The sequence below is a fragment of the Tachysurus fulvidraco genome, chromosome 5, assembly GCF_022655615.1.
Source record: "Tachysurus fulvidraco isolate hzauxx_2018 chromosome 5, HZAU_PFXX_2.0, whole genome shotgun sequence".
NCBI lineage: Eukaryota > Metazoa > Chordata > Actinopteri > Siluriformes > Bagridae > Tachysurus > Tachysurus fulvidraco.
Genome location: NC_062522.1, coordinates 22,359,950 through 22,372,552, shown reverse-complemented (window position 1 = coordinate 22,372,552; position 12,603 = coordinate 22,359,950). Strand labels below are relative to the sequence as shown.

General features: G+C 35.3%; 1 protein-coding gene across 2 annotated transcripts in view; it reads left to right on the top strand.

Annotated features, from left to right (window-relative positions):
* The window catches only part of camkva (CaM kinase-like vesicle-associated a), a 30,185-nt gene extending 17,582 nt beyond the window's left edge, over nucleotides 1-12,603 (top strand). For both annotated transcript variants that reach the window (XM_027147383.2, XM_027147384.2), the window contains exons 2-11: nucleotides 4,209-4,305; nucleotides 4,414-4,545; nucleotides 4,742-4,816; nucleotides 6,339-6,477; nucleotides 6,763-6,883; nucleotides 7,130-7,205; nucleotides 8,985-9,121; nucleotides 9,566-9,644; nucleotides 9,744-9,831; nucleotides 9,930-12,603. In XM_027147383.2, the coding sequence (XP_027003184.1) occupies nucleotides 4,211-4,305; nucleotides 4,414-4,545; nucleotides 4,742-4,816; nucleotides 6,339-6,477; nucleotides 6,763-6,883; nucleotides 7,130-7,205; nucleotides 8,985-9,121; nucleotides 9,566-9,644; nucleotides 9,744-9,831; nucleotides 9,930-10,193 (1,206 nt within the window). In that variant the 5' untranslated portion in view covers nucleotides 4,209-4,210 and the 3' untranslated portion in view covers nucleotides 10,194-12,603. The remainder of the gene's footprint in view (nucleotides 1-4,208; nucleotides 4,306-4,413; nucleotides 4,546-4,741; nucleotides 4,817-6,338; nucleotides 6,478-6,762; nucleotides 6,884-7,129; nucleotides 7,206-8,984; nucleotides 9,122-9,565; nucleotides 9,645-9,743; nucleotides 9,832-9,929) is intronic.

Here is a 12,603-nt window from a genome sequence, read left to right as displayed (position 1 = left end):
CAGTGCATAATCATTTTAATGTTACAGACTAATTGTTGCATTAAATATTAAAACAGACCAAGTGATACTAGTCACAATCTGATGTTAGTTTGATATCATACAAAATGCATTATAGTCATTATGGTAATAAAAATAACAATTCAAGAACAAATAATAATTATGGCAGTAATAAATATCATAATTTCAATACCATACCAAAATAATGAATAAGAGAGGTACACATTACTGTAATTAGATACCCTTTTTGAATACTTGAAAATAAAAGAGTTTTTAATGCATCTGTGCATCTATTCAAGCTTCTTTGATTTCATTGGAACAATAGTAATATAGCATTCTTTCCTGTCAGCTCTTATGTCTCTTAAAAACGAACACCATATAAAGTAAATAAGTCACCAAGTTAATAATTATGCAGTGATTGGAGCATTGTGCTGTTTCTTATTCAGCTATAAACAGTAAGTTTGTGCGTTCCGAACATGAAAGCATTAATAAACAGTTCTTAGGCATGACTTTTTTTTCTAGACCTGTCACAAATGTATTTCCAAACACAGTACAGGCAAACCAATAAATCATAAACCAGTATACAATAGAAATAGCAGATGCTTCAGATCTCATCTCAGCTCACATTGATCAGAATCCCTGTTGTGTAGCAACTTGTGCTTTATGAGGGACCGAGAGTGTTGTTTACAATGGTACTGTCATGACTGACTCATCGATGCTAACACACAAACACACACACACACACAAATTCTCTTGGACTGTCAACTCGCTACCTGGCTTGTTGTGTCCTACTATTTTGAACATGTGCTCCTATTGTTAAAGTTTTGGACTACTGAGCAAACGCTGACATCAGAAAAAATTCACATACAAGAACTTATTTTATTCACACAACTACCTACTATTTGTTAAGTTAACACTGGCTACCATGTTAGTTTAGAGACAGACTAGTTAATAACTGCTTAGATAGCTATGTATAACTGAAAAACACAGAATTATTAAAAGAACAGCTAATTAGAAGACACCATACCCCTGAAATCTAAGGGCCTTTTTACACCTGGTCACTTCATGTGTTTTCTCTGATCGGATAGCTATCTGATTTGTTAAAACTGTTCCATTTACTTTAGGCCACATAAAAGCGTCTTGGCGAATCGGATACCAATCCGATCTTTCTACTCCTGCCCAAAATGCAAATATATTTTAATTCATTAAAAAATATAACTCATTAACTCATTATTTTAACTCGTTTCTGGCACGATGCACGACTCGTGAGTCACTTGCGAGTGACGTACTTCCGTCTGGGAGGAGTATAGCGCTGACGTATTTGGCTTGAACAACCACATTCATTTACACCTGTCCAGTTTCATCTGAACGATCGGATTTATATCCGTCTCGAAAATGTTTCGGAGGGCATTTAGACCTTGTCTTTTTACGATCTCAGAAAACGCATGAAGTGACCAGGTGTAAAAAGCCCCTAAGTGATATTGAATGTTAACTTGGTTCTTAAGTTGGTCATCTGTTTCAACTGGTGTAGTAAAGCACTTAAAGCACAGATATTTAAGTTTGACTGACAGAATCAATAAGCACTAGAGCAGAAAACATTCAGATAATGCTAATGAAAACACAACATGATTTCAAATTCCAGATGTACAGACCTTTTCCATGCAGTTCCAGTATACACGCTGTAAATTCATGCCAACTGAGTAAAGGATAAATGAGCACTCTAATGGAGCATACAGTAGATCTTTATTGCTAGTGGCTGATTGGCTTGATGGTGGTTTGATAAGATGAAATTCTTGCACACCATCCATCTCTGTGCAAGCTGACACATGACTGATTGTATTATAGAGTCACTAATTCAATGATAAAGTCCAGAAAGTGTTATATTGCTGTTGAGAAAAGGGAAAGGGATTAAATATTAAACAGTATGCTTTAGTTCAGAATAGTTTCTAAAGTACCTGTTAACACAAGCAACATTAATGCAAACAAACCATACAAACTTAAAAACCCATTTTAAGTCGACACACAGAGAAATCAGAGCATCACCAGTATCATTCACTACATGTAACTAGCCAGTAAGTAATTATTTTTTTACTTATAACAGTTCTTCATTTTAGATATTTATATGCACATTCTTGAAGGAATGGCTGTTTTTTCCGTTTCAAGTTGTACAGTATACTGTAAATAACTGTAGACGTGACAAATAAAATCTGAATCATGAATCCTGTTTTTCATCTGCAGCCACCAAGGTCTACCTTTTTCCTCTACAGGGATTGAATTGACACTGAGTCTTGTAGTTTGCTAAAAAAAGAAAAAAAAAGAGCAGGACAAAGCAATTCATATACTTGCTTTAAACCTCACCATGCACTCCAGTTTACATCCTTGGCATTTGGCAAAAGCCCTTATCCATAACTAATTACATTTTTACCTCATTTATACAGCCTTGCTCAAGGGCCCAGCAGTAAAAGCTTGGCAGTCCTGGGATTTGAAAACCTTCCAGTCAGTAGGCTATCATCTTAAGCCTCACACTCCATGGTTTTTAAAATTTCAGCTTTTTTAAGAGAAAAGGATTCCCATAGTACATAGTCTCTTGCCTGTATGGTAACTTTTCTTGACAAGCATCAAAGCAGCAGAATGCACAAGCATCACGTCGTGCCAAAGCATTTCTAGCATAGATGCTTCACAAACAGATGGAGTATGCGCTGTGTCGGTCCTTCTCTGTATAGAAAATTCCCAATCCTTAAGGCAAGGGCATGTGCTTGTCTCACTATGCTGGGCAACAAAAGGAAAAATGGCTTGATGCGATAAGTGAATATAGACCGAGTTTAAACGAGGACGTGAGATGGCTTACAACAGTTTTATTCACAAGGGAAAAAGAAATATATAGTCTAATAAACAAACAAATAAATAAATAACTGCAGCAGGACTGATAGGCATGAAGTTCTGTTAGACTACCTGCTTCATTTAACAGCCTCCTCCACATTTTAAACTTCACTGGTTTAGGCAGCAATGCCAAGAGGCAAATGCCAAGAAGCAGAAGTAAAAAACAGAATGAATCTGCATCACATGTACTGGTAAATAATGCTGACTTAACTGCTGACTAGAAATGTCTTGAAGGAATTAAATTGCATTGACTTCACATGCCATGTTCCTTTGATGAAATTTGCTGCATTTATGCAATAAACATTTCAAATATTTTGCTGTAAAAATGCTACATATTGTCACGAGTCGTCCTACAGCACTCTTTTCCGCAGTTAGATTTGTTTTCTTTCTTTAGCCACATGTGCTTTGTTTTGATGTCATTTCCTGTCTTCCCTGTATTCTCACTGGTTGTTACCAATAATATGTCACACATGAACAGTTCACCTTCTGATTGTGTATTTAGACCCTCATGTGCCTAGTGTTTAGTAATTGTTCAGTTATCAAGTCATTGCCAAGTCTTTTTTTCTTTTTTTTGCACTCATTGCCTTGGAGATCCTGTTTGTTCTTTTCTTGACCTTTAATGGTTTAACTCTAATTCTAATAAACTAATAAACACCACTCTTACCTTTACTTGCATCCTCCTCCGAGTCTCTGCCCTAACACGTATATTCACTGTCATGACATAATTATCATTAGCACATGAGATAAAACTTCTCTAATTTTCACAGTATCCTACTTGGTGCATTAATCTTGTTCGGGTTTTGCAGAAAGAAAAATGTTACAATGCTGACTCACTTCTCAATAAAAAAAAAACACACACACAAACAAAGGCACTGTATTGGGATTAATGGATATTTTTTCAGATTGCTTTTCTAATTAGCAGTTTCCATCAGCATGTACAAGAGAAAACACTGTGAAAAAGATCATTTCTACTAATTTGTGCATTGCTTCTTGTTGTTGTTTTTTTTGTGTGTTCTGAAAAAATATGATTTGCTTTTGGGTAATTGTGAAATATTATATCTCTATGCTGTAATACTGTATAAAAAGATTAAGGAAAGCATGAAATCATAAGAGAGTCTTAGGCTCAATTATCCGGTCTTTTTGGCCTTAACCATAACTTTTCATAACAAATTCTTAGTAATGTAAGAATTTATATTAAGGCGGTTAAACAGATCCCTTTCACTGCAGATTTATTGTGCTTCTATTTAAGATCTTCATCGTAAACTTTCATATTCGTTTGTATAGAAAATATAACCTTCTTTTTATCTATTTTGTCTCTGGGCCTGATGCAGCCATGCCGTTTGGCTGTTTAATTTTTGGAGAGAAGAAGGATTATAGTAGTCCTGGTGAGGTCACTGACAAATATGACCTGGGGCAGATGGTCAGATCGTAAGCATAACTCAAACCTCTGCACTCTTTATTTATTTATGATTTTCATTTGTTACCATATTGCGTTGTTTCATATATAAGTTTTTGCTCTCTACAAAAAAAAAACAGGGAGGAGTTTTGTGAGATTTTTCGAGCGAAAGAGAAGAACACACAGAAAATGTACACCTGCAAGAAATTCCTAAAGAAAGATGGGAGGAAAGTGCGAAAGGCTGCAAAGAATGAGATACTTATCTTGAAAATGTAAGTTGTTGTTCTATTCAGTATTTCATAGTTATGGTGTACATGTAACTACATGTACTATTTATAACTGCTTTATTTCTAAATATCCACACTAGGAGTTAATTTTTTTTTGCAAGTGAATGCCCCTTTGTAGAACTTTTGCTTCTGCTTCCTGTCTAACAATCACAAGCTGTCTGGTTCTCACTTATCCTCACAGGGTGAAGCATCATAACATCCTCCAGCTGGTCGATGTCTTTGAGACGAGAAAAGAGTACTTCCTCTTCCTGGAACTGTAAGTGCCATTGAAGTGTGTGTGTGCGTGTGTGTGTGTGTGTGTGTGTGTGTGTGTGTGTGTGTGTGTGTGTGTGTGTGTGTGTGTGTGTGTGTTTTAGGATGGATTTTATATAAAATAACTTTAAGTGTAACATTATGAACATTGCAGAGTATTATATAATGATGTTTTGTTTTCATTAACATTATCTGAATATATATATATATATATATATATATATATATATATATATATATATATATATATATATATATAGTTTTATAAACTATAGTTCTTCAATTATTTTATTAACCACGGCTCTGTATCAACTAAAGTCTAATGTATGTAATTATATTTAGTACCGTAATGTATGTAACTGGTTGTATAACCCTTGGATAATAACCAGGGCCGCATATAGGATTGAGTCTGGTTTCAAATAAAAGGAAACCCTTATTATGTTTATAGAACCAAAGGGTGTTTACAGTACCACAGTTATGTACAGTATGTAACTAGCATTCTTCATTCCTTCTAACTGAAAATACAATCGGCTCATTTCCATGATGGTTAGTATTGATCACTAACTGCTGTGCTCATGCGTCATGGACATGGTAAAGAAAAAGGCAGCTGACTTTGTTGTCATTGTTTTAACTAATCATAGTAATGGGATGGAGGAAAATGTTCAATAAGAAAGGTAGGTGCTGCCACAGGCCTGCGAGTCTGGAGACGTTGGGGGCCGACAAAGTGCCAAGGAGGGCTCTCTGTGGAGAGATACAGTAGGGGAATGATGGAAAACCAGTGTTAGAACAATCTGAATAACATTCCAAATTCAGTGGTGGAAAGCACAATATGGCAAGGAAGGACCATTCAGCAATGCTAGTGCCACACATTAACAGGCTAATCATTCCCTGTAGATTTTAGAGTGCCTCTAAAAGGAAAGTCAAACCCATTGAGGAACTATGAGGTCTACTGAGCACCAGAAACACCCAGTTTGTAAGTGTAGGACAGCACATTAGAAATAGATCATTTGGCTAGCAAGCTAATAACTGAACAGGCAAGCGAATATAAGTTCTAGCAAGGTCATAACTGAAGCTAATAACCCAACTCAAGCTAGTTTTGAATAGCTCCAACAAGTAGGAAATACACTCGCCACAGCCATGATGATGAAAGGAGACAGCAGCCCGTAGCCAGGTTTAGAGGACAGGTTACCTGTTGCTCTAACCATAGTCACAAACAGGTGCATGAGGCAAGAAGCAGAAATGGAAATGATAGCCGTTGACAGTAGTATTTATATCAAATGTTACATCATGTGTCTGGGCACGCATGTGCACACAAACAAAAAAGGGATCAAGTTGTACAAGTAGTACTGAATATTCTCCAAGTCAAAGCTTAAATGAAAAGGTTTTATGCTTTTCACATAATTGTCTGTCCCTGTATGTTGGAACACTTGTCAGAACATGCCGTCCAAAGGCTTTTTATATTACTTTGTGACTATTAGGTCATACTGTATATGAATTGAAGTGCAATTTCCTCTCATCTGCTCTAGAGCTACAGGCAGGGAGGTCTTCGACTGGATCTTAGACCAGGGCTACTATTCCGAACGTGACACTAGCAATGTTATCAGACAAGTGCTTGAAGCTGTGGCTTATCTTCACTCTCTCCGCATTGTGCACCGCAACCTGAAGGTAACATGCTGCTTTACTTCCATCACATGGCTACAATTGGTATTACATGAGCAATGGATTCATTAATGGATGAATGTGTTATGTACTAAATTATAGTAGGTTCCTTAATTATTTAAAGGAAAGCTATTATCTAAAAGCATTTTACGTTAGAAGGATTTACATAAGAATCTCGCTTTGGATCATTTCAAATCAAATGGTTGGCCTGGTAGTAAAGATAAGATATCGCTGTATACAATGTAGTTAATAGTCTCCGACATCCTTGGATTATCTGTTTCTCTCTTTTAGCTGGAAAACCTTGTTTACTACAATCGTCTAAAGCACTCTAAAATCGTCATAAGCGATTTTCACTTGGCCAAACTGGAGAACGGACTCATTAAAGAGCCTTGTGGCACTCCTGAGTACCTTGGTAAATACAATTATTAATATTGGTGCCTACATTACATTTTCACATTATGGTCATTTAACAACCATTTTCTCACAATATTGTCAAAAGTCAAATTGCATTTTAACCCTCATTAGATTTGTCATATGACATCAACAGTTCAAACATGTTAAACATGTGTACACTTTATTTAGTATTTCCAACAGTTAACAGTCTGCTTCATATAGAGATGGTTGCTAAGTTGAAGTTTAATGTGTTTGATTTGTACAGCTCCAGAGGTAGTCGGCAGACAGCGATACGGCAGACCCGTGGACTGCTGGGCCATCGGCGTGGTCATGTACATCCTGTCAGTGAGAATCAGTTTCTCTGTGTGTTTCCCAACAGCACCTACATGTTTTTATTTTTTTATTTTACTTAACTGGTCTTTGTGTGTAATGTCTCATTCTGCCATTGTGTGTGTCTGAAATTGTCTGAGTGTCCTTAAGAATAGTTCAGTCTCCTTCCAGGCTAAGAAAGTACACACGTAACCCTTTTTACCAGTACACTGGCATTGCATTCAGTCTATAGAATGGAAATCAGCTACTCAAACAAATAAGTAAAACTTCCAGTTACCCATTATTCCATGCACTATTGGATGTTGTCACTTCTGTTTTGATAAACTAAACACAGAATTTTAGTGGTCAAAGAAAACACCTTCAAATTTTAAAGGCTTATAAATCAGAGCAGAAATGGGTTTGATATCATTTACCTTGAAGATATAAACACTTATTTAAAAAAGGGTTTTGTTCATTTTGGAACTTTTTCATGAATATATAACCCCTAGTATTTTAGTTAAAAACAGAGGTACTTATGAAAAACTTTTATACAAGCCATTAATTATCACTGTGGACTGTGATGTGACAAAGAAATGAAATGCTGTACACAGAAAGCACAAAAAAAAAAAAAGTTTTCTGGTAAAAAGAGTTTCATAATCTAAAGTAACAATATCAGCGAGGATTTACAGTATATGAAACCACATGGTTGTTCTGTTAAAAACAATTAAGAAAACATATTTATTTATTTATTTATTTATTTATTTATTTATTTATTTATTTATTTATTTATTTAAATAGCCAAATAACATTTATTTATAATTGAACAGAAGATACTGATAACTGACTTCCAGACTTCATGTTTATGTTCCTGGATCATTCTCACGAGTATCTGTAAGATCTATAGGGAGATTTGTTTTGAGATTTCTAAAGAAGACATTCACAGCGATTAACAGTGGAAGTCCTCAGAGCATGTTGTTTCTTGGTCACTTTTCATCATCCAGGAATTCACTGTCAAGATGTGCTGTGAGTATATGCCACTACATCTCTTATTTGTTCTGTTCCATCAAGTCTTTTTATTGTGTATTATTTTGTTGTAAGTGAAAAATATTGAAATTTGTACGTTTCAAGAGCGTTCATATTTCCTTTAACTGCAGCGGAATGTTTCAGTGTGTGCATAAAGTTACAGTCCCTTGTTTAAAATTGTTACTAGAATAGTTTGACATTTCCAGCATTTGGCAGACACCATTATCCAGAGCAGCATTTTAATCTTATACAACTGAGCAATTGAGGGTAAATGGCCTTGCTCAGGGGCCCAGCAGTGGCAGCTTGGTGGATCTGGGTCTCAAACTCACAGCCTTCTGATCAGTAGGCAAACGCCTTTACCACTGAGCTACCACACCCCACATTATGGCACCTACAACACCTCGCGTACATGGCAAATTATATTTTCCAGGAATATAACTTTTGACTTAAAATATAAAAACTTGTCAAGGGATGTCAATTTCACCAGAAACACCTTTAAGAGGAATGTAAAAATCAATTCGAGCTAGCCGACATGCTATAACATGAGTGAGGCTTTTTCGGGATTTATTTAAGCTAGCAGAACAAAAATACACGACGTCTGGCCTTGATGTCTCAGCACGGACAATTATTGGGTTTCAGTATAAATGCACTCTTGATCATGCAATATTGCTAAGTATACTTTTCCTGTAAGTTTTCTCAATCTGTCCAGAACTGCTTTTGGATGAGAAGGCAATGAATTCTTGTATGAATGAATGAATGAATGTACTGAGAACGTTTTTGTTTACCAGACTGTCAGGAAACCCACCTTTTTATGATGAGGGTGATGATGATGATGACGACAGTAATGACAAGAACATGTTCCGGAAAATTCTGTCAGGCGACTATGAGTTTGATTCACCGTACTGGGATGATATCTCAGATTCTGGTAAGGGGACACGCCCTTTTTTTTTTTTGGATTAAATATCTGGCAAAAGTTTACTTTCCGTAAAGTTTTTGCCTTGTTCTTAATATAGGGTTGGCTTTGGCTTCTTAGTACTAAGACAATAAAATAACCTCATTAAGCCATTGTGTGTGTCTGTAATTCTCATTAGGAATAGTTCACTGTTCCTGAAGGCTAAGAAAACACATGTTTAAATAGTCTAGTGTAACTATCAGTGAGGATTTGCAGTATATGAGACCACAAATGTGCACTTTCACTGCTTTAAAAAGAATTGTAAATGTCAAGACAGCAATTCTGTTTATAATTAAATATCTTATAATAGATCTCAAAAGGAGATACCTATAACTGTACATTGTACAAGACTTCCATTCTACAGATTACGTTTTCCTCTTAGTATTGTTACGATAAATATATGTTTCTGCTTTCTAGCCAAAAGTCTGGTTGCATCTTTAATGGAAGTGGATCAAGACCAAAGACTGACTGCACAGGAGGCAATCAGCCATGAGTGGTGAGAACCCTCTTTAGATATCTGACGCAGTTTGAATTTTGCCCCATCACTGCAATTCAGAACTCTTGTGAGGAAATGCATTTGACTTTCATTATTTAGGATATCTGGGAATGCTGCATCTGACAAGAATATTAAAGATGGTGTGTGTGCTCAGATTGAAAAGAACTTTGCCAAAGCTAAATGGAAGGTAAAACCATCATTTTCGGTTCTAAATGCTTTCAAAATTTCCCCTCATCTTTCCACATTTTGCTCACAGTTCAGTATGTCTGGTCTTCTTTAATGCAGAAAGCAGTCCGTGTGACCACTTTAATGAAGAGGCTTCGAGCTCCAGAGCAGAGTGACTCTGGGGCCTCGAGTCCAGCTTTAGGAGCAACTGCAGGATCTGTGACTCTGAGTAACACGACGGTTGCCATGGCTGCAACCACTGAACCTCCCTGCAGCACTGTTGGGCTTCAGGAAATAAGAGAAGAAGCTCCCGCACGGTGTAATGGAGAGATTCCTGCTCCTCTGCAACTGAGTGTTGAGACCAGAGAAGAGCAGAATGGCTAACATGGATGTACACAAACGCAGACATGCACATTGTAGAAAGGAAGACATATTGAAAAAATCACTGGTCAAGTGAACCAATCTTGTTGAGAGCCATTTAATCATTCTCATTTTGTTTTGCATATCCTTCCCTGTTTGTATGTTGTTTTTTTTATTATTCACCTCTACTTACGAACACAAACACAACAAATGCATTATATTTAATATGAAGCATTATTTCATGTTAGGTTATGTCCTTAGTACGTAAAAAAAAATTTGAGAAACGGTAAAGAAATAAAATACAATTAGAAGCATCGTTCGTATTTAATTGGACATAGAGGGCAAAGTAGCCTCGTAAATGAATCATTGCAAACAAATTATTTACTTGCCTAACTGCATAAGATTTACCTCCCGTGAGGTTTGACTTTTGATGAAAAATGACTGAAGAATTTCCTGTTAATTTAATGTAACTATAATATTAATGTGATTGTAATGTTTTATTATTCTGTCTAAAAGTGAACATATCTTTCCTTCCGATGTTTGAGAATAAATCACCTTTTACTGTCTTGTGACAAAAACCCAAACATATAGCGTTCTTACTGATGTGTCAAACACGAAACTGCTTTAGAAATAATAACAGGGGTTACAGTGATGTGTGGTAATGACTCTTATTTAATAATTTGATGTCTTTTAAAGCGTAAACATGAACAATCCTTAATACGTTATTTCTTGCTGTACAATTTGCCTTTTACTCTGTTCATGTTAATGCCTTTCTCTGTCTTTGTGGCGTTTACTCTTATTGGGCCTCATTTTCAGATTAGATTAAATTATACGTTTATGTTAATCATGAAAAGCCAATTAGATCAGAAACGTATGCCTATAAAGAGACATAAACTAAGATCGTTTAGTTTCAATGTTTGGGTTTTTCATTTCAATTCCATGCAGAAAGTTTCATGATGATTTTTATTTTTTGTGAAAGAAAGCAATTCGACAAGTCCAAAAATTAAGACATTATAAAGTTAGCATTTTATTTAGGACAAATGAAATTGAATGCTATAAAAAAGAGGAAAAGTTAACGTATGTGGATGGTGGGCAACACACTGCGGTGGCTGAGCTGCATTATTGGAAGATTGATTTAGCACACATCATAACTAGGAAGTGCTCTTTTGCTATTCGGACAGTATTTTCAGCTCTCTGAGCTTTGTCAATAAATGTAGGTATGACATCCTTGGTAATTTGGTGATTGTCATTTAATAAAAAAACGCACATGAGAAAATCAATGTTACTAAAACATTTGCAAATCTGTCCAGAATTCTACACATTTACCAAAAGACTGATAAATGATGCCCATTTCATGTGCCATTAACTTAGTGTACTGTATGTCTGACTTTCAAAGAGGCTAGATGTCTCTCAGTAGAGCTAATTGCTAATCAAAAAGAAATATGTGCATGGGTCCTTACTGATATTGATGTTTTGTAATGAATTTGTTCTGTACACATAAACCTTCGTCTTCACATGTACTTTATATTTTCTTAATGAGGTTCAAATGCCAAATTCAATCAAGCCTTTACTATTATTATAAATATAGTCTATTGTAAATAAAAAAAATCTAAGACATTTTGCCAAATAGATAAAACATAGCATTGGACTTAAAAGATTTGAATACTAGTTCAGTAATTAATACTAGTTAATATAATTGGTGTCTTCACTACCATTTACACTTGGATCAAACAGTCGACACGTTGACTTAAGACCTGGTTTGATTGAATTTGACCATAAATTATATCAAAAGTATAAACATATGTTTGTTGTTTAGATGTACAGTAGTAGATATATGTATGGCATTTCAGAGAAAAATGCACAATATACTGAATACAATAGTAATTGTTTAGTTAGTTTAAAAAAATCCATCAGTGGGTTGTTAACTGATTCTGTTTAATGTGCAGTACAAACTGAGCAATATCTCTATTGCTGTGATACTGTGAAACTGCCATACTGGTGATGTGGAGGGCAACTTGCCAAAATTCATCCAGATTGTTGAGCAATTTACATCATCATTTCACGCTTCAGTGTTTTCTACCTTAGTTCTACTTTAGGACGTTATTGCACTTCACAATGAGTTTGTTTTTATTTAATAAAACATTTGTTTAACAGCTGAATAACACTTTACCACATTTTTGTGGACATTTTAACCAGTCACTGATTTTATTATTTGGTAGGGTTATTATTATTATTATTATTATTATTATTATTATTATTATTATTATTATTATTATTATTATTATTATTATTTTACATATTAGTTTAACATATTTTAGTCTATGCTCTGTTTGTGTTAATGCAGAAACTAACACACTTTCAATAGCAGACTCACCTTTATAAGTGTCATGTTTGTGTTGAATTGCATCTCTAATAAAGACATTGATTAGGCTAA